General features: G+C 64.9%; 5 protein-coding genes across 5 annotated transcripts in view; 1 reads left to right on the top strand and 4 right to left on the bottom strand.

Annotated features, from left to right (window-relative positions):
• Window positions 1-64: 64 nt before the first annotated feature.
• On the bottom strand, window positions 65-2728 carry CHLRE_09g388351v5 (uncharacterized protein). The gene is made up of 3 exons (XM_043065463.1): window positions 2530-2728; window positions 1655-2223; window positions 65-1582 (listed from the first exon to the last, which is right to left on the bottom strand). The coding sequence occupies exons 2-3, from the start codon at window positions 2203-2205 to the stop codon at window positions 550-552; spliced, it is 1584 nt and encodes a 527-aa protein (XP_042921041.1). The 5' UTR covers window positions 2206-2223; window positions 2530-2728; the 3' UTR covers window positions 65-549.
• A 58-nt stretch (window positions 2729-2786) lies between these two features.
• CHLRE_09g388350v5 (uncharacterized protein) lies at window positions 2787-8128 on the bottom strand. Its single transcript, XM_043065462.1, has 15 exons — window positions 7885-8128; window positions 7668-7793; window positions 7277-7524; window positions 6934-7096; window positions 6690-6768; window positions 6419-6487; window positions 6078-6240; window positions 5897-5947; window positions 5348-5713; window positions 5028-5057; window positions 4634-4765; window positions 4318-4484; window positions 4109-4193; window positions 3886-3973; window positions 2787-3687 (listed from the first exon to the last, which is right to left on the bottom strand). Exons 1-15 carry the CDS (start codon window positions 8033-8035, stop codon window positions 3416-3418), a joined length of 2190 nt encoding a protein of 729 aa, XP_042921040.1. The 5' UTR covers window positions 8036-8128; the 3' UTR covers window positions 2787-3415.
• Window positions 8129-8206: 78 nt separating this feature from the next.
• On the bottom strand, window positions 8207-14828 carry CHLRE_09g388372v5 (uncharacterized protein). The gene is made up of 10 exons (XM_043065467.1): window positions 14221-14828; window positions 13637-14005; window positions 13252-13498; window positions 12771-13095; window positions 12417-12541; window positions 11940-12205; window positions 10670-11770; window positions 10416-10554; window positions 9714-10259; window positions 8207-9531 (listed from the first exon to the last, which is right to left on the bottom strand). Exons 1-10 carry the CDS (start codon window positions 14580-14582, stop codon window positions 8884-8886), a joined length of 4128 nt encoding a protein of 1375 aa, XP_042921039.1. The 5' UTR covers window positions 14583-14828; the 3' UTR covers window positions 8207-8883.
• Window positions 14829-14938: 110 nt separating this feature from the next.
• On the top strand, window positions 14939-18034 carry CHLRE_09g388400v5 (uncharacterized protein). Its single transcript, XM_001694379.2, has 8 exons — window positions 14939-15287; window positions 15407-15538; window positions 15671-15730; window positions 15915-15991; window positions 16272-16328; window positions 16574-16640; window positions 16844-16891; window positions 17050-18034. Exons 1-8 carry the CDS (start codon window positions 15147-15149, stop codon window positions 17134-17136), a joined length of 669 nt encoding a protein of 222 aa, XP_001694431.2. The 5' UTR covers window positions 14939-15146; the 3' UTR covers window positions 17137-18034.
• A 12-nt stretch (window positions 18035-18046) lies between these two features.
• Window positions 18047-20208, bottom strand: part of CHLRE_09g388450v5 (uncharacterized protein) — a 6355-nt gene continuing 4193 nt past the window's right edge. Inside the window, exons 10-16 of the mRNA XM_001694490.2 lie at window positions 19936-20022; window positions 19662-19773; window positions 19280-19455; window positions 19035-19114; window positions 18750-18909; window positions 18519-18596; window positions 18047-18382 (exon numbers count right to left, since the gene is read on the bottom strand). Of these exons, the coding sequence (XP_001694542.2) occupies window positions 18077-18382; window positions 18519-18596; window positions 18750-18909; window positions 19035-19114; window positions 19280-19455; window positions 19662-19773; window positions 19936-20022 (999 nt within the window). The 3' untranslated portion in view covers window positions 18047-18076. The remainder of the gene's footprint in view (window positions 18383-18518; window positions 18597-18749; window positions 18910-19034; window positions 19115-19279; window positions 19456-19661; window positions 19774-19935; window positions 20023-20208) is intronic.

Genomic DNA, 20208 nt, shown 5'->3' with positions numbered 1-20208 from the left:
AACTGCGCTCCCCCGACACCGTAGTGGGTGGCCTTGTTGATTGGGCCGGGATTCAAAGGCACATTCTCGCACCTATTTACATTCGAGGTCCTTGAGTCATTTGCTTCAAGTTTGTGTGTATGGACACGACCGGGCCATCGGCCCACTCATTCAACTGCACCAGCTCATACAGAACTAGCCGCACGCATGTCGGCTACTATTAGGTGCTAACGCACAACACCCACTAACGAACGTTGGTCATGTCCTAAGAATTAATGTAGCTAGATTAGGTTCATGTCAATCATGCGGCTTGGCGAACATCAGCTAGTGCTGCGCACAAGACTGTCAGGTTGTCAAGGGCAAATGGAACCCGCCGCACACTGCATACAACCAGCATTACGCCTACACCTAGATTGCTTCTGCCTCCAGTGCATGTACCCCTGTGCGCCCTCTACCACTACTCTTGCGGTGGCGGCAATGAGCCCGTATCACAGTCTCTCTACGGCACTATAAGTAGTGTTCCTCAATTGAGTTCAATGTTCATCAGTCCAGATAGCCACATCAGCATCGTTACCGGCGCCCGCTAACTGCCACGAACGTGTCCAGCGGGCAGCACGTCTTGTCCTCTGAGAACATGGCGTAGTAGCAGCGGCCCTGGGCGCTGCGCGCGCAGAACGACTGCAGCGTGGGGCAGGTGCTCTTGGCATTGAGCTCAATGCACACCTCGCGACCTGCCGAAGGCACGGACGCCGCGGCCATGTTGAGCGCGGGGATCTTGAACGTGCCCTTCGGCGCCCACTGCTGGTCCACCTTGACGCCATCTAGGTACACCGCCTTGACGCTGCTGCGGCACGCGTCCTTGCTCCACCACTCCACCTTGGACAGGCGCTGGGCGCAGCACTTGTTGCTGGGGTCGATGCAGTCGGTGGTGTAGAGCGTGAGGCAGTACATCTTGTTGGGGCCAGACGCCGCCTTCTTCACCACGGGCGTGGGGTCAAAGGTGAAGGGCACGTTGCCGACGGTGCGGTTGCACTCACAGAAGGGGAAGCTGACGGGCACGGGCGGCGGCGGACGGCGGATGGCGGGGGTGAGAGGGTTCATGGGCGGCTCAGGGCTGGGGGGCAGGGGCGGCTCGGGCGAGGGCGGCGCGGGGCTGGGAGGCGCGGGTGAGGGCGGGCGAGGAGACGGAGGAGGCGGAGAGGGAGGCGGGGGCGAGGGAGGGGGCGGGCTCGGGGGAGGGGGCGACGGAGGAGGAGGGCTGGGAGGCTTGGGGGAAGGAGGCTGGGGGCTGGGAGGGCGCGGGCTGGGGGGCGCCGGGCTGGGCGGCTTGGGCGAAGGAGGCGCAGGAGAGGGAGGGCGAGGCGAGGGAGGGGGAGGAGACGGGGGAGGAGGCGACGGAGGAGGAGGCGAGGGAGGAGGAGGGCTAGGTGGAGGAGGCGAGGGAGGGGGAGGAGTCGGGGGAGGAGGTGACGGAGGAGGGGGGCTGGGAGGGCGAGGGGAAGGAGGCTGGGGGCTGGGGGGCTTGGGAGACGGGGGCGTGGGGGAAGGAGGGCGAGGAGAGGGAGGGGGAGGAGAGGGAGGAGGGGGAGACGGCGGGGGTGGGCTGGGAGGAGGGGGGGAGGGAGGAGGCGGAGGAGGGGGGCTGGGAGGCGGGGGAGGCGGGGGGTTGGGCGGCTGGGGCGAGGGCGGCGGGGGCATGAAGCCCAGCATCTGCACAGGGCAGCAGTTGCAGGTTCCGCTCTGCACCAGCGCGGTCTGGCAGAAGCCGTTGCCCACGGTGCAGAGGGTGTCCATGGTGGGGCAGGCGCCGCCCAGCTTCATACACACCACGGCGCCCTCGGCGGTGGCGAGTGTGAGGTTGAGGCCGGTCAGCTTCATGACGGCTTTGTTGGAGTTAGAGGGGCCGTACGGGTCAAACGTGGGCGCCAGCGCGGGGCGACCGTTGACCGTCACGCCCGTCACCGCAAACTTGCACTGCGCGTTGATGTCCAGCTCAATCTTGTACAGGTCGATCTTCTTGTCACAGCAGGGCGATCCGGGCTTGGCGCACGGCACCACGCGCGTGGTCATGCACACGCGGTTGCCGGCGACGGTGTAGGGCATGTCCAGCCGGAATCGCGATTGCTGAGGGTCGCGTGTGCAGCTGTAGGGCGGGAAGGTCTGGCCGAGCGCGGAGCAGGCGAGGCATGCCGCCAGCACCAGCGCCAGCAATGCTGAAGCTCTCATGTTTGCGAGTGGATGCAACTGCAGGCGGAAGGAGTGACAGAAGGGAAGGGAGGAGCGGCGGTTAGCGCAATGGAAGGGCCGCGGACTGCACACGATGGTGAGGAAAAACGGCGAGCTTGTGAGCTACCCCCTTCGGAATCTCGGACCCAAGCACCTTACACTAGGTCTACAATACATTCTCATACGGTCACATAGGTGTGCCGACGGCGTTGCTCGCGGTCGCTTTCGGGTGAGTCGGACACAACCGCATTCGCAGATGGCAAGGGCCCGTTGCACACCCTGGCTCGCCGAGCCCCAGCAACCCCTCGCAGCAGCTCTTCTTACCTTGCACTAGTGTCCAGCGCTCCGGTGGCTGCTCAATTCAGGTAGTCCTGGAAAGCGAGGTATAAATGCTCGGCGTGGGGGCAAGTGCGTCTAGGTCCTGGCTTGCGCTATGTGGTGAAGCGCTATGAGCCTTGCTCGGTGCTGTGCCTGGAGCGGGCCGGCCCTTGGTATTTATTGCGGGCAGGAGTCGGACCAGTAGTGGCCTCCGTACGGCTAACCGACGGAAAGGCTGGCGCGAGGCAGGGGGGGGCGCAAATGGGAGGGCGTAACTCACGCCAACGCTACAGAGTTTGCCATCAGGTTTTCAAGCTTTCATTTTGAGAGCATTGCACAGACGAGGGCGCACGAAACCGCTGTTCACAAGCCCTTTAAGTCTTGAGGCCCATCGCAGTAACTCCAGGTGCGACAACATTTAGTGACGCGTACAAACTTTACAAACAGCTATGAAGCTAGAAAAATAAGCCCCCAAAATGCCGGCATGACAGGCTCGCACGTCTCGCACGCTCGTTACAATAATGTCGGCAGTCTATATGAATATCACAAAAACGCCTCCTGGAAACTGGACATCGCTGCTACTGGGACCTTTTTGCGGCGAAGGTCCGCATTCGAGCAGAGGAACGCCAGTCGTAACGGGCGGTGTTAGGGCTCATGCTTTATTAATTTCTAGAGTTTCCTCACATGTTATATGACATCCACACCTGCGTTGCTGATGAATGCGATTGTGGTCCCTACCTCAGACCGTCCATGCTCACCTCCCTGCCAATTGCGGCCGGGGATTCAGCTCCAAGTTGCATACCGTGTGTTGACGGCTTCATCAAGCTACAGTATGGCTCATATGTTCAGAAGCCTCAGCTCGCAATATACCTACACGAAGGGGTCACACAGCCTAGGCTCCATAGCCGCCTCCGTAGGGGCCTCCATAGGTCGGAGGCTGCTGAAGCGGAGCCTCCTGCAGGTACGACGGCGGCTGGTTGTAGAGCGGCGGTGCACGGAGCCCGGGCGCCGCGCTACGCTGTGGCGGCGGGCGATGATGCGGCGGCGGACGGTGGTGCGGGGGCGGGCGGTGGTGCGGCGGCAGGCGGTGGTGCGGCGGCGGGCGGTGCAGCGGCGGCGGCTGGTGCCGCGGCGGCTTGGCATGTTGCCGCTTGGGCGGTGACACTGTTTGGGAGGATTGTGGCAAGTTGAACTAATGTCGAATGCCGCCACCCAAGCGATTCCACATGGCACCTCGACTCCGCAAACCAGTCGATTGGGCGGAATCCCCATTGCCATGCGGTGGCCGGTGGGCCCCTGCTAAGAATCAGCGGCGGCCCTCCCTGTGTGCGGGGCAGGGGGCCAGGCTTGTTTGCACCGCACCTGATGGGGGGCTCGGGACCACCTCAAATGCAAAGGGCGGCAGCGGATCGAACGGTGGCAGCGGCGGCGCATTTGAGCCAGCAGACCCCTGCATAGGGAAGGAGGAAGGTATATGTGGAGGGAATCAGGCGTGCGTAGATACGTGCGGACGCATACACACATCGGCCCGCGCGTGCCTTCGGTCCCTAGGAACGCCGACGCCAGTGGCAGTTTGGCCGCTTACGGTTGGAGGTGGGCGCGGTGGCGGCGGTGAAGGCGGGCGAGGCGGTGCGGGAGGGCGCGGAGGCTGGGGTGGCGGTGTCGGTGGCCTGCATCGCGAACAGACGTGGTTATGGGTCAGATGCTACCGGTAGGGAGGGCACGGCCACAGGCCGCCCAACAGGCCTGTGGTCCGCCTGGTGCGGCATCAATCAGTCAGGCCAGCAGGCCCACCTCGGGGGGCGCGGGGGCGGCGACGGCGGCTGCGGCGGCCGCGGAGGGGCGGGCGGCGGGCGCGGTGGCGGCGACGGAGGGGGCCTTGGGAATATGCTGCCGGAGAGCGGCGGGCACTCGGCGTCAGAAGTAACGTAGCGGCACAGAGCGATGGGGAGGATAGCGCCCTGGGGGTAAGGGGGTAGGAAACCGCAGGCCATCCAAGTCTTGTGCGACCATGTAGAAGCAAGACACGCAACGATACGGTATCAAGCTGGCACTTGATTCTTGCATGCACACACGATTAGCAAAAGCAACCCGACATGCTAGCGCGGACCTGGGAGCCTGTCCAGTTGGATGAGTAGATCACCAGTTGGTAAGAGGGGATGACGGAGCGATTGGAGGCGGAGAACGACGACAGGTAGTTGATGCGGCGGTTGTAGTTGCGGTACAGCTGCAGGTTGTTGTCCTGCATGGGGCGAGTGAGGCGCGCAGGGCGTGAGGACACGTGTGCAGAAGGCTGGCGTGCACATGCGGCTGCTGTGTAGGGGTCTGAGGGTCGGCGTGTGGGGCAGGGTGCAGCAACACACGCACAGCATGCAGCGCTGCGAGGCAGCAGTTGACAGAGCTGCAGCCAATGAATCGAGTTGCGCCCCCTCTCTCTTGGTTTCTTTGGGATTGGAATAAACTACACACACATATACAAACACACACAGCAACCCCACGCGCACCATTGTGGCATTGACCTCGTGCACCAGCAGCTGCATTGTGGGGAACAACGTGTGTGGGCGCTGTCACAGGTGGCGCTGGTGCGCTGGCATGCCGGCAAGCGCGCGTATACGTGTGTGCGCTGCTCTCCCCCCCCCCCCCGCGTCAGGCCATGGCTGGGTACCGCGGTCCATCCTTGAAGCTCTGCGGGCCCCGGTTGCCGAGGTCTCCAAAGCCCAGTGCCCCCGCACACCCTCACTCACCGCAAGGCCCGCTCCCTTAGCCGCCACAATGTCCCCAGCCTCGAACGCCACAAACCCAAGCCCCGTGCCCAAGCCCCCACCTTGTACTGCAACTCGCCCGACATCTGCGCATCGCCTCCGAGCGGCACCCGCGCCTCCAGGTACAGGTTGTGTGCGGCCGCGGCGTTGCTGTAGGACCCCTGCCAGTTGGGCAGCACCCGCACATACGCGCCGCGTCCCGTCAGCGACGTGGCAGGCAGCTGAAACCGCGGCAGCACGACGCCCGGCGCCCCGGCGGGTATGCTGGCGGCGTTGAGTGCGCCGCCTGCCCCGGCCGGCGAGGCCCAGCCCAGCAGCGCCAGCTCGGGTGAGTTGGGGCAGGCGGTGCCGCGACCCATGAAGGTGGAGGTGTCCTGATACTCGATGTTGGCGCGGTAGGAGTGGTACAGGAAGAAGTTGTGGACGGTCTGGCGGCGCGGAAGTGAAGGGGAGGGGCGAGAGGCAAGAGAGGTGCGGGGTGGGTGGCAGAGCGCGCGTGCGGGATGGAGGAGTGGGGCGGGTAGGGCAGCGCACAATCACAGCAGGGAGCATTTCCGGAGGAGGAGGTGGGCGACAATGAAAGTGCAAAGGAGGCCTCACAAAACACCCACCTCCTGCAGCGTCACAGGCCAGTAGGACACGTACTGCGCCTGCAGCCAAACCTGTGCACACGTGCGGTGCAACAGACGGGCGCAGTTAGCTTCTGGACGCAACCTTACCGCGCCCGCATCCACGCGTCACCCAGGCACTCACGCACTCACGCACGCAGCGCACCCCACGCACGCCCCGCACCTGGTCTCCTCCCAGCGTTGCCAGCCCCGCCCAGCCGCACAGGCCGGTGCTCAGGATGAGGTGGAAGTTCGTGAACACGCCGTACGCCGCGGGCCCCAGCAGGTTGTAGGCGGCGGTGCGGGCGGCGTTGGCCATGCCGAACGGGTCGCATGTAGTCGTGTCCCTGCGTGGAGTGGCATGGCGTGCGAGTGGGGAAACTCGGGAAGGCGGAAGACCTGGTACCCTGAGGGGCTACGTGGGCTCGTGTTTCGACGGGCTTCGTGTTTCGAGCTGACACCCAGGCAGCATGGCAAGGCAAGACTCAACACGCAACAGCCCGTGCGGCGCAGCCGACTGCGCACCAGGTGCAGGTGGGCAGGGTCACAGTGAGGACGGTGAAAGCGGTGGCGTTCCAGGTCAGCTCGCCGTAGCTGCAGTCGTGAGGGCAGGGTTCAGGCAGGGCAGGACAAGGCGCGAAGGTGATCGGCGGGACATTGGCGGCAGGCGGGCTACGTGCAACAAACAGTGTGAGAAGGTGGGGGGCGAAGGACAGTCGGGAGGTTTGGGGACGAAGGCAGGAACATGCCTGACCGTGCAACAAGCGCAGCCTCCAGCTACCCACACACCCCGCACCTGCAGTTCTCAATGCGGATGGCTAGGCCGCCCTTCCCGTCGAACGCGGGGCCCATGTACACGGACTTGACGGAGGGCACTGCAAGGGAGGCGGGCGGGAGTGAGCGCACACACACGGCAAGGCGATTGGCAATGGGCCACGGCACCGTGCGCCATGACTGACCAGGTTGTCACGGTTCGCTGGACATGGCACGAAGCACAAACTCGAAAACAAACGCCGGCAGGCCACACAGCAGGGGCCTACCCGAGGCGGGCGCCGGCATGCCGCAGGCGGGCGCGTCCAGGATCAGCACCAGCACCCGCTGGTGTACGGCGACGGCGGGCGGCGGCGCGGCGGTGCCCAAATAGGACACATCATTGGGCGCCAGGGAGGAGCACTGCCCGGAGGTGGGGTCCACGGTACAGGCCTGGCGCGGGGCGGGCAGGTGGGTGGGCAGGTGGGTGGGTGGCGGCGGGGGCACATGCAGGCGATGACTGAAGCGTGTACGGTCGTGTATGGAAGCGGCAGCAACATACGCAGAGCGGAAGCGCAGTGACACAGCTTGCCGCCAGTGGCATGTACGGCACACTCGAATGCACCCACTCACGATGGTGAGGATCTGCCCCACTTCGACGTCCTGTCCATTCTTGTCGCGCCGCGGCACCTTCTGCCGCCCGCCCAGCTTAAAGTACTGCCGGGGCGGGCCGCCGCCGGCGCCATTGCTGTTGCTGCTGGCGGCACCGCCGCTGTTGCCGGGGCTTTGCGGCTGCTGGGTGTCGTCAGTGCCGCCACCCACCAACTGGAGCGCATACTCACCTTCGCCGCCGTCATGGTAATCCACAAACACCAGCTGGCCTGGCAGGGTGCCGGCGACAAGAGACAGGGGTTTTATGTGTGGTAATAGCGGGGGAGGTGGGACCGGGTCAGGCGGCAGGGGTAATCAGGATGGTGCGAGAGATGGACAGCCCTGAGATGCGCGACGCCGGTCTGCGGCTCACCCTGAAGCTTCCGGAGCTGGCCAGGGGCAGTTGTGGTGCCGCCGCCGCTCGTCGTGTTACCGTTACCGTTGCCATTGCCGTTGCCATTGCCGTTGTTGTCGCCACTGTTTCCCTGGGCTGCCACACCTGTGTGCACATGAATCGGTTCAGCCCACGGAAGAGGCTCTCCTCTGCGCACCCACTCAACAGCTAGCAGACGTGGACTGGCCCGAGTCACCTGGGATGACGACGGCGGCAGCCAGCAGCAGGAGCAGGGTCGCCACACGTGGCCGAACGTCACGCCCCACCATTGAAACCACGCGGCAGGTGGCGGCAGGCGAAACGTGCGAAGGGGCGCGCCAGCCGCTGCGGCAGGCGCGCCTGTACATGGCTGTTTCCGCTTACTCCACCCTACAGCAGGCATCAAGACCGGGAGGATTAAGTGACCCACTCCGGGCCACACAACGGCATTGCACACGTAGTAAGGGCTTAGAAACTGGAATAACGAGCAGACAAACCAGGAGCCTTGTGTGTGAGCTTGTGCATAGCGCGTGCCGAACAGAATTTCGAAAGACGCCCAGCGCAGCCACAGCCACGATCAGCATGCCTTCGTTTTGCACCCACAAAAATGCTTTCTCTACATACACAAAGAGACCCGCAAAAGCATCCCGAATGATACACGCTTACGTCGAGGTGTTGAGGAAAAGGGCACCCTGCGGTAATCTCACGTTACACTACCGTATGCACCTGAAAGTACTCAATGCCTGTCGACGTCCACGACCCTACAATGTCGTCGCATTCTTGCAATGCATCTCGTAGACCGAGCGACCCTCGAGCGAAGCTACTGTGACAGAAATCGCATAGCGCCCCGCTTCCCCCGCCTCCAAGGTTCCTCGCAGCGCAACATGCAGCATGGCGCCGTTAAACATATGTGGAGTACCCTCTGCATCATTTAAGTGCCTCCAGACTTGCAGGCGGCAATCGTGACTTGAGCGACCCAAAACCGTTAGGCGCTGAAACTCCCAATAAAATTTTACACTGTCCTCTCACATGGCTTGATACCATGTAAACACAGAAATGTTAGTAAGTTGTTAACATGTTCTTTCTCTGTCGCGGCGTCGCCCTGGAGGCCAACAACTTCCGGTAAAGACGAAACGGCAGCTGCAGACGGCCCCGCGGCCTTTCGACTGCGGTGTCGCATGTATGCATGTATGCGCATCACACAACACCTTGACGCTCACCCGGCTGCGGACTGTTCCAGGGCTCGTAGCGCAGCCATGTACGCCCGCCACCAACGCACCGGCAGCAGAGCGGCGGCCACCGCCTCCGGGTCTGCGAGCTCCCCGCCCGCGCTTCCGTCCTTTTCACTCGCGACACCCCCTGCATTGTCGCCATCGCGCTCGCTGCTCCCGCGCTTCTCCGCAACAGGTGTTGTCGCAGCGACCACCGCCCGAGCTGCATCCAGCGCCGCTGCACCCAGCTCTTTCAGTTCTGACCGCCGCGTGGCCCGCCATCCTTGCGTCGGCTGCGGCCGCGGCCTACCCGCGTCGGCGCCTAAGCCATAGCTTGCGCTGCCGCCGTTGCAGCTGCGCTGCAGCTCCTCCAGAGCTGGAACCGACGCAAGCAGCAGCGCCTGAAGCGCCGCTGCGTCCAGCGGTCCCGGGCCGCCCTGCCGCCCGTCGGCTCCTGCCGCCTCGACATCAGACCTGATCGCTGCAGCCGACCGCGCCGGCCCTGGCCTGGGGTCGGGGCCGGGATTCCGCCCAGAGCCGCCAGAAGCGGGGCTGGAGCGCGGCTGCTGCGGTGGCGGCGCCAGGTGCAGCCGCAGCGCCAGCAGGGTGCGCAGCAGACTTGCAAGGTGGTGTGGGCGGTATGCAGGTGACACCTGCGGCAGATTACACACATACGTACACGAGTGAGCGCAGCGAAGGGCACCATAAGCATCACTGCACTTGGGGCAATCAATCTTGCACCTTGTAGCCCGACCCGGCTGAGGAAGCAAGCCGCCTTGCTAGGCCGGCTTGCTAAACAGGTCAGGCGGTACCTCCAAACGCAAGGCCCGCTCACCTGCACAGCCCGCGCCAACATCAGCCTGCCGACCTCCCGCTCCAGGACCCGATGCGGCTGCAAACCACTGCCAGAACCACCGCCGCCCGCACTGACAGCAGCAGCTGTGGCTGCTCCCGCAGCACTGTTGCCCAACGGGGATGAGGCCTGCAGCTGCCGCGCCCCAGCCTCCTCGGCCGTCACAAACAGCCCCGGGCCCGACTGCTCCTCGCCACGACCATTGCGACTAACACGGCCGCTGCGGTCGCCTCGACCATGCGCCTGGCCGCCTCGCCCCGCCACACGGCCGCCGTCACCGCCAGCGCCAGTGCCTCGGTCGGGCTCCGCATTCCGAGCATCGAACAAGGAGGGTGGCGGCGCGGAGCTGGCGCCCGGCAGCGGCGGTGATGCCGGCACCTCTGCCAGGTGGGCTAGGGCCAACGCCGTCAGCTGCAGCTCCCGCGGCGGCATGGACGGCAACAGCCGCAGCGCGCAGCGGCGCAGGGCGGCTGAGGCAACGCCATCGGGCAGCTCGCGCCAGTTGGCCAGCGCCCTCAGCAGGCTCACCTGTCCGCAGTGGAGGTGCGGCCGGGCAGGTGAGGCGCACAGCCGGCGCCAGCACAACACACACACTGAGCCCCCCGCCGTCCGCGAGCCGCACAAGCATGTATTGGTTTGCACGCAACCACAAATCCTTTCACACGTGCCCGCCCCCACACGCACCAGGTTCTGTGCTCGGAAATCCTGCTCCAGCTCCGCCGCGCGGCGCAGCCACGGCTGCAACCAGCCCGGCTGGGGGCTGTAGCCGAGGTCCGCAAGCGCCCACAAGATTATACCCAGGGACTGGGCGCGGAAGTTGTACCTGCATGGTCAACATTCTTTTTATTCAAGGCAGTACGACATGACCGTGCATTTGCCGAGGCAATAGGCCCTAGCACTGCAAGCGGTGAGCCCTGGCGCGCCAGGCGGCGACCCACCTGCGCAGCTGGGCGGCCGACGCGGACGCCAGCGCCTCCAGCCACTCCGGCCCTGGCCAGCAGCCCACATGCAGCCGGTCCAGCAGCCGCTGCTGCCGCCGCTGTTGCTGCTTTGGGTTTTGCTGGACCTGCTGCTGTTGCTGCTGCTGCTGGCTGTAGCCGCGCAGCACACTTGCCCACACCTCCGCGTCACGGCCCGTCACGTCGCCCGAGTGGTGGTCCAGTGTCCAAGCCTGCTCCTGTGCGGCTGCGCTCACCATCCCACTCGCAACCGCCCGCACTCCACCAGACACACCACCTCGTCCAAGCCCGCCAGGCACGTCAAGCGCATCCGTGTCCGAGTCGTCAGCCGCCGCCGCCAGCAGCCAAGCCGGCTCCGAGTCAGGCCCAGGCTCGCTGCCCGGCCCGGCGCCAGGGGCTGTAGCTGCAGCCGTGCCTACAGAGCGGCGCAGTAGCAGCACCACCGCGGGCTGCTGCTGCAGCAGCCACAGCGCCAGCACATTGCGCGGCTCGCTCTGCGCCTGTAGCAACCGCACCAGTGCCTGCGCATCACTGCCGTCGATCCAGGCGCCGTCTTCACCAGCCCCAGATTCCAGCTCTACATTCTGCCAGGCACCCGAGCTGCCAGGGTCGGCAACATCGGAGTCCAAGGGCGCCTCGTCAAGGGCAGCAGGGGCACTCGCCCAGCGTCGTGGTGGTGGCGGTGGCGGGGGCAGCCGCGGCCATGGCCTGAGGCACGCCGCCTCCATCTCCCGCCGCAACTCCTGCAGCTGCCACGGCTGTAGCACAGCACCCGCAGGCGCCAGCATCGGCTGTAGCCGCTCAATCAGTTCCACAGCGCCCAGTGGCGCATAAGGGTTGTGGCCGCCGTCGGCTGCCGCACTGCTGCTGCCGCTGCCATTGCTTACCGTGCTTGCGCTGCTGGTGGTGGAAGCACTGGTAGTGCTTCCGCCAGCTCCTGAGGACTGCCTCCAAGGAGCCCGGCCGGCTGCGCCCTCTGTCGCTGATGGCGGCGGTGGCGGCGCGAGTGGCGCACCTGCCCGCAACACCGTGTCTGACAGCGCCAGCAGCTCATCTGCCCAGTCCCTCGGCCGGTGCAGCCTGCGCGTCATCAGTCAGCAGTCAGCAGGGCTATCGGCGCCCCCACATACACACCGGCACATCACCAACCGCGCTTGCGCAAACTGTAACTAAACCCCGGCTCACAGACCCCCTGCCCTCTCATTCATCATTGCTAGCACCAGGGAAGAAGCACACGCTGGACACGCACCTCCGGCGCAGGGAGAACAAAGCCCACGCCAGCTGCGTCAGCTCAGGCGGCGCCGGCCGCAGCGTGCCGGGGCGCTGCGCTGGACCCCATCGCTGCTGCCCCTGCTCCTGTCCCTGCCCCCCGTGTCCCTGCCCCTGCCCCCGGAGTCCCTGCCCGGGCCCGGTGATGCTCATGGCCGCGCCGGTGGCGGCCAGCAGGTCTCGCAGCCAGGGCGGGTCGGGGCTGAGGCGCAGCGGCTCCAGGGCGTGTGACAGGTTGGCCAGGGACTGCGGACAGGTAGGGGGGGTAGGGGAGAGGTAGGGGAGGCAGGCGATGGACGGCAGGCGGAGAGTGGAGGGCTTCATGGCAAGGTGTGGGGCCGGAGGTATAGCGCTGACACGACAAGCTGGCTAGATAAAGCGGGGCGGGACCTGGGGGCAGTCGGAGGTGAGCGGCACTGCCGAGGTCCTAGTCGCAGACACGCAGTCCGCCGCGCACCTGTGCGTCCATCTGGAAGAGCCGGCGGCGGCTGGCTGCCAGGAAGGCCCGGCGCCAGGGCGGCGGCGGCACCGCGAGGGGGCCGAGCTGCGACAGCGAGTAGGCCAACTGCGACAGCTGCCGACCTGGGGGTGTGGAGTGAAGGGCGTGCGGAGTGAGTAAAAGAGAGTGAGAGCACCGTGCTCACCACCCACTCCCTTAGGTTTTGGCAGCCGCCCACACGAAAGCGCCGCTGCCAACAGCGCCACTGCCTTGTGCAACGGCGCACCCTCAACTTGTTACCACGTGTAGGATACATACAGCCACACCAACACAGGGCGGAACGCTCACACGGACGTCAACAAGCTCGCTCACCATCGAAGTCGGGCATGACCCCGAAGCTGGCGCTCAGTAGGTCGTCCAGCAGCCAGGTCAGGTGCTCCGCCGCCACCGCGCCCGGCAGCCGCAGCCGCGCCGCCGCCCACACCAGCGCCGACAGCTCGTGTGGGCCGTAGCACACCGGCGCCTGCCGCGACCGCGTCCCGCCGGCGCCGCTACGGCCGCTACTGCTGCGGCTGCGACCGCTGCCGTATGCGCTGTCGGCACCGTCAGCACCAGTGGTGCCAGCACCGGCCCCGGGCGAGGCGCGCCAGTGGTGCACGTGCTCGTCGAGTATGGCTTCGTACGGGTGCTCCCACATCTGCACACACACAAAGTCATAGGCAGCTGCAGCTTAACTGCACAGCGAACCAGCGATGAAAGCGCGTTCCTTTCTCGGTCCCTCATCCATCCCTTCCCAACCTGCCAGCACTTCCGCTCACCCCACGCCCCCGCCCACCCCCACCCCCGCCCTCACCTCCGGGTGCTCCCGCAGCCACTCCAAGAAGCTGACCTGTCGCCCCGCAGCAGCACCCCCACCTGCACCCACGCCCACGCCCGCACCAGCCCGTGTGCCCAGTCCGGCGCCGCCGCGCTGGTGTGCGGCCTGCAGCGCCGCCACCTGCTGCTGCGTGTAGGCGGCGAAGGCGGGCATGTTCCAGGGCGGCAGCGGGTTGCGCCGCATGACGTCCAGCAGGTCGGCCGCGGCGTGCTCCCGCGTGAAGCTGGCGGGCGAGGGTGCAGGTGGTGGCCGGGGTGGCGGCGTCGAGAATGTGAGCATTCAGGCGCCGCAGGCTTTTGGACTGCTGTGGCGAAAAGGCGGGGTGCGCGCACCAACACGGGCGGTGCCGCTCCACCCTCACCTGCATGCGTCGTACATCATGCGCACCACCAGCTGCCGCAGCGCCGCGCGCTCCGCGTGGCTCTGCAGGGGCCCCGAGGGCACCGGCGGCCCCTGCTGGCCCCGCGGGCTGCCCTCAGGCCCCCGGCTACGGCTCCGCTGCGCTTTCCCAGCTCCGGCCTCCCTGCCCGCCGCTGCCCCGTCCTCTGCCTCTTGCCCTGGAACTCTAAGTTCCTGCCCTGGTCCCTCCGCTGTCACCATTATCGCCTCCTCCTCCCCCTCCTCTCCCAGCAGCTGCGGCAGGCCCGGCCCCACCAGCGCCGCCAGCCGTGTGAAGAAGCCGACCATGTTCATGGGGCCCTGGCGCGTGCGCACACGCCAGTACAGTCGCCTGTGGCAAAGGGGAGGTCGATCAGGTCCCGGTTGGGCACCGAAGCAAGCGGCTAGCAGGTGCAGCAGCACCTCAGCATGCCGCTCATGACACACTCTGCGCCCTCGAGGCGGCAGCCAAAGGTGCAGCGACGCACCCGCGCGCACACACCTAATCTACGCCGCACGTGCCCGCACAGCTCATGCGGATGCACACCGCTTGGGAGCGCAGCTCACCTCAGCTGCTGCCAGGTCCGGCAGCGCTGTACGGCCCGCGTCAGGTCAATGAGCTCGGAGCGCAGCGGCGGCTCATCGGGCAGCGCCGCCGCCGACGGCAGCGGCTCCGGCACTGTGACCACCAGCCCGTGCGGCGGCACAGAGGCACACGGCGGAGCGCGGGCCGAGTGACGACGCCGATGGGGATACGGATCCGGGCCGGGCGGGGTTGGGGCCGTGGCTTGGGTGGCTGGGCTGGGGCGGGGCGGGGCGCTGGGCGCTGGTACCCGCATGCAGAATGAAGGGCAGGTTGTATGGGCTAAGGAGCCGCAGGACATGGCGATGTCTGCGCCACGTGACGGCGCTAGCGCGGGAGACTGCATCGGGACTGGCTGGGCGTCCCTGGCAGGCCGTGGCTACTAAAAAACAGGTGCAGGCTGGGGGCGTGCTGCGGGGCGCTGCTCCACCCATTGCCTGGCCATGTTAAGAGCTTTGCCTGAGATTACTTTTGCTTGTGTTTCGCTTTTCAGAAGCGAATCGCTGCAGTGCACGCAGTCGCAGCAAGCAAGCAGCTGTCATTTCGGGTTGCCGACGCTGTTATGAATTTGTGGCATGCTTTCTGCAAACAGCTCATGAAAATATAATTCATGCCACGAATCAAGGGGTCAACAGGAGGCAGGATTGCATCAGGAAGGGTCGCGAACTCCATGCACAATTCCTGCTCAATTTGGTCCCATACCCGCAAAGCTGACCTTATGCATACTAGGTGCAGTACCGAGAATCTGTTTTACCTGCCTTGAATGCAACTACTGTCCTAGTCAACTTGCAACGTGAAGGAAAGGATTCCTTTACATCTCGCTGCTTGATAAGTAGCAGCGATGTCACGCTTGAAATCTCTAGCCTTGAAATTAGGGCCATTGGCGCGTAGTTTGCACCAGGCCGAGGGCATGCAGTTGCGCTCAGCTGCCGCGCCAGTGTTGGTATGGCGAGCAGGAGTGCAGCAGCAGATGCGGATGTTCGGCTCCACGCTCGAGGAGTCTCACAGGCAGGCGGTCAGCAACCACCTGCTGGTGGACACCTTGGAGCTGGTAAGGGTCCCCGGCAAGTGTGCTACACGGACGAATACATGTTTCCCCCCCGTCGCCATGCCTCCTCTCCATAGTGCTCTTACGTGCCACATGGCCCTGTCCTGATACATCCCATGTAGAGTAAGTCGTTCGAGAAGGCGGGGCTGCCGCGGGACACGGCTGAGAAGCTGGCCAAGGACATCACCACGCTCATCGTGCTGAACAAGGAGAAAATGGAGGGCGCGTTCGTCAAGACTGTGGTGCTGGAGAAGGTGCGGGTCCAGACTGGTATACTGGCGGTGATTGGTATGCTGTTGATGGGATGATGGCCCATCAGGGCTGTTGCAAACATGGAGGACGCAACTGGAGAACGACGCCCCTCCCTCGCCGAACTGCTGCTGCAGAGCATTTTGGAGCAGGAGTCCCAAATCCAGTCATTCAAGAGCGAGCTTCAGAAGACCCAGGCAAGTGATGTGGCGCAGCGGTAGGCTTGAATGTGCAGGGCTGGCGGGCGCAAGATCCTTCACATGTGTGTTTTGTGTGCAGGACGATGTGCTGTGAGGGCTGTGCGAGATGGGGCTAAGTGTGCATGTGTATTGGTCCGAAACACGCCATACGCACCCCGGCACGCCACATGCACCTCCACAGGACATGCACCAGGCCACTGTGAACAAGGACATGGAGCGGCAGCAGAACGTCCTGGACAAGATGAAGGCCGAGATACGGTGCGAGGGAGCGCGGCGCCAGGGCAGCTGCGGGAGGTGTCCGCAGAAACATGAGACGCTAAGACGAGGCCGAAAAGCTGAGGCTGGAAGCTGCAGACGGGTCTGTGAAGCGGTCATCGGGACGGGGCAGTTAGTAGGAGGAGCTGCCGGCGACTGACTCATTCTAAGCGGGCAGCCGCGTAGCTGGGACTGGCTGGAGTGCCGGCCGACTGGACAGAGGCAAGGACACATATTACTGTGCCATACTGATGCTGCCCCCCGGGCCCGCTGTTGCCTGCAGGCACGAGCTCGACAAGCTGAGCGCCAGCCAGCGCCTGGACCTCAACCTGGAGAAGGGGTAAATGGGGCAGCCGGGGCGCGGGCGTGCGGAAGGGGCAGCACGGCGCTTGCAAGGGGCTAGCAGGCACTGGCGAGGGACTGCGTTCTTGGGTGAGCGTGGGGGTTTTGATCCCAACCTGCCAATGCATGTTACACCGGCGCGCAAGCAAGGGCCAAGGGCAGGCTACATCGCTGAAGCATGGAATTGGGAACCCTTTCGGTTATGCTGCTGCCTGTCTGCACCCTCCCTGCGCACCTGTGCAGGCGCATGCGTGACGACCTGCAGGGCATCCGGGACAAGTACACGGACCTGCAGATCCAGATGGACCGGGTGGGTGCATGGGTGCTGGTGCCGGCGGAGGGCGGGTTGGGGGCTTGGTGGGTAGGGTTGGACAAGCGAGAGGCCTGGGGACTGAGACTGGTGCCACGAGACGAGCGCCAGGAGCTGTTGCATTGCCTGTGCGGGTAGAGAACGCCGACGTGCTGTGGCTTAGGGACTTACCGTTCTGCTGCCTGCCACAATCGCGAACGCAGGACATCAACGAGCTCAGGTCCAGTGTCGAGAAGGCCAAGAACGACACGGTGAGTCACCTGGCACGTTGCCATTGCACGCATCATGGCTTGGCCTCCACCGGCAGGCGCTATCTAATGCACGGGTCGCGTGTGCGCTGGTGCTGTTCCCTGTCTGTGATTTACTTGCACGCTTGCTCTCGTGTAACCTCTTGCTGTTCCGTGCGCAGATCAAGTCGGTCATCACCATCCTCGGTACCTTCTCCGCCATCGCCTTCACGATATCACGCTTCATGCAGATGGGCGCCGGCGGGTAGCAGCGGCAGCGGCGTTGCAGGCGATGGTGGCAGATCCAGCCCGCGGCGAGCGCACGGCGTCGCAGACAGCGGCCCCGTCGCTGACGGGGCCCTGGCTGGCAGTGAATGGGCGTGTCATGCAGTGACGAGCACAGTAGGCTGCCCCCGAGCTGGCGCTGGCGCTGGTGTGGGTCTGTGTGCCTGGGGCTGTAAGCCAACAATTACCGAAACTACTGGAGTGCGCGGAACGACGAGCGATGTAAGTGCTTCGGGCTGCAAAACGTGTGTGAGGTGTGAGCACTGACAGTGTTGGGAGGAAACGTGCGCGCATGACGTTGCACGTACTTCAGGGTGCCTAGTCGGACAGCTGCACGCGGCCTGCAGTACGCGCAGGGCGAGTCTTGTCATGTGGCTGGGGGCGGGCCGTGGGAGGGGGTCGGCCACAGTTGCCGGGCAACTCCTGCACGATTATGGTGCACGCGCCTGAAGAGTTCAAGAGGTGTAAACTTCGATATACTCAATTGTGCCTGGGCTCCTACTGCCAACGTGATAGTCCACTAGCCGCCTTCAAAAGCTCATGGTGCTCCGCCACTGTCAAGCAACTTCAATCAACTCATTGAGTGCACGGCTGGTGCATTTATATGGTCTTTGGGCATGCGACACACCCCATTGATGCTGCGCATTGTCTCGGGAAGGTCGCCCTGTCTCGTGGTGCCCTGGGCGCTGGGGCCAACATACGCGTGCAAAACGCGCCTACGCTGTATTCCCTCATGTACGGTATGATACCTCCGCTGGACCCGCCCTGGTCGTGCTCCGAGGTTCCAACCGCAGTCACTTATCCCCAAAGCTCTCGGCTCATAGTTCAGCACCTTGCTTGAAGCCCCCATCCTCATCCGCACTTCATTCGTTCTCAACAGCAGTTCAAGCAGTCATGCATGTTCGCAAGCTGAGCACAGCAGCGCTACAACACATCACACGTGTAGGTCATGGCCGCTGCCGACAGCAGCCCAAGCAGCCCGCTACACAGCAGCGCCAACTTCACCGGCCCCGACAGCAACGCACCGTACACCGCGGCGCCCGCGCGCCTCCCCGCCACGCCCCCAAGCCCTGCTTGCCCTCGCCCCCGTGCCCCATGCCACGTCCCTAGCAGGGGCTGCTTCACGTGGGCGCCGCCAGCTGCTGCTCCAGGGTGGGCCGCTGTCAAGCCCGGTGCGCCGCAGCTGGCACAAACAATTCGCCAGCCATAGCCCCGCACTGCGAGCAGCACCTGCACACAAACGCGAGGGCAGCAAACTCCAGGGCGTGAGCGCATGTGACTGCCATTCAGAGAAGGGATGATACAACCGCAAGCACCACACGCAGCACCGCGCTGGAGCAGTCCACACATAAGCACCCGCTCCTACCTGGGTCCACAGCACCAGCTGCGCCAGCGCATGCAGCCCCACGCAGCAGCCGGCTTGCACCACGAAGTCCAGCAACGCCTGCCAATAGCATACAGGGCGCAGCAGCGCGACCAGCATTAGCACCCGGCGTCAAGACAATTCTGCCCGTCCTAACGGCGGCATGGGCCATGGGCCATTCCAGAGGCACGCGTGTCGCGGCATGGCCTGCCCAGCAGCTGGCCCCGCACTCACCCTCGCGCGCGTCAGGATCACGGTGTTGAGGCCGGAGTGGCCGATGGTGGACTCGGTGTGCTCCGAGGCGATGGTGGGCCAGGGGTTGGTGCCAGGGTCGGCGCGGCACTGCGGCCGCCGCCTCAGCAGGGCACGGTAGGGCTTGGGCTGCCGGTAGCGCCTGCGTGACACCCGCGCGAATGTGAGGAGTCAGCACGAGCGAGCGGACAGGGGCGGGTTTGCGGGTGGCGGTTACATTCATGATGTTTTAAGAAGTGAGACGTGGTGATGCGGCGCGTGGCACACCTGGAAGCGATGACTAGCGGCGCCGAGCTCTGGCGCGGGTCGTAGGTGGTCTTGCGCGTGGACGAGCTCGCGTACAGCTCCTGCAGGCCGCACCACATACCATGCAGTTACCGCACAGCGAGCTGCGAGTTGCTGAACATTACTTGGTGGTATGCGAAACGCTACCTGGGGGATTCGGTCCATGGCTCTTGAGGCGGCGCTGCAATTACAGTAGTGCAGTAGCCCGGATTCCCTGACACTCTCACCCGCTGCAGGCAGGTGGAGAAGTTGTGGTGCCGCAGCAGCAGCGTCAGCGCCGTCTGCTCGTAGCAGTGCTGGTTGCGCGAGTGGCCGGGCGGCGCGATGCAGCGGTCCCGCTCCAGGCTGCAGGCCGCCACGGGGCCCAGCACCAGCCGGTGCGCGTCACTGCCGTGCACAAAGCCTGGCGGGGCGGGGCGGGGCCGACACAGGTTAGAGGTTGTGTACAGTTTCCAGGTGTACTGGTCCAGGCGTGCGCGTGGCGATACATCAGGCAGCACGGTAGGTCCACACGGGCTACGGCTGTCCCGGTGCACCAAAATTCGACCCGGGACGCCGCAAGCTACAGCGCGTCACGATGCCCTCTGACGCGCTTCTTTGGCGACGCACCCTGCACTCCTGCCGCACAGAAGGGCAGCAGCTTGATGCGCTCGTAATCGGGCAGTGACATGTTGAGGAAGACGCGCGTGTAGCGCTCCGCCATGTGGCCCAGCGGGGCGCCCTGCACCGCGGCACGAGTGTTTGGGTTGTCCGTGAGTGCGGTGCATGGTTGACTCAGCAGAAGCCTGTTGATGGCTGTGAAGTATGGACGCGCTGCGTGGCGGCCGGCCGGTCGCGCCGCGCCGCGCCCACACTCCTCCTCCCCACCGCCACCCAACCCTACCTGGCGGCCCGGCGAGGTGGACTGCTGCGCGCTGACGTGGCCGTGGCGGGACAGCGACTGCGCCAGCGGGTCCAGCGGGGCGCGCACCTGCAGCCGGCAGTGCAGCGCAGAGACATGGGCCATCAGGCACGCACCGGTGCTTGTGCCCTTAGGTCGGCTAGGTTAGCAGCTGCGCCATCGGGCCTCCTCCCCTCCCTCCCTCCCTTGACTCTTGGGACCTATTGGGCTCGGGCACATAACTCCCTCCCTCCCTCCCTCCCTCCCTCCCTCCCT

This window comes from Chlamydomonas reinhardtii, chromosome 9, assembly GCF_000002595.2.
Source record: "Chlamydomonas reinhardtii strain CC-503 cw92 mt+ chromosome 9, whole genome shotgun sequence".
NCBI classification, from domain to species: Eukaryota; Viridiplantae; Chlorophyta; class Chlorophyceae; order Chlamydomonadales; family Chlamydomonadaceae; genus Chlamydomonas; species Chlamydomonas reinhardtii.
The sequence above is the reverse complement of the archived record's forward strand: the minus strand, read 5'-3'. Positions and strand labels throughout refer to the sequence as shown.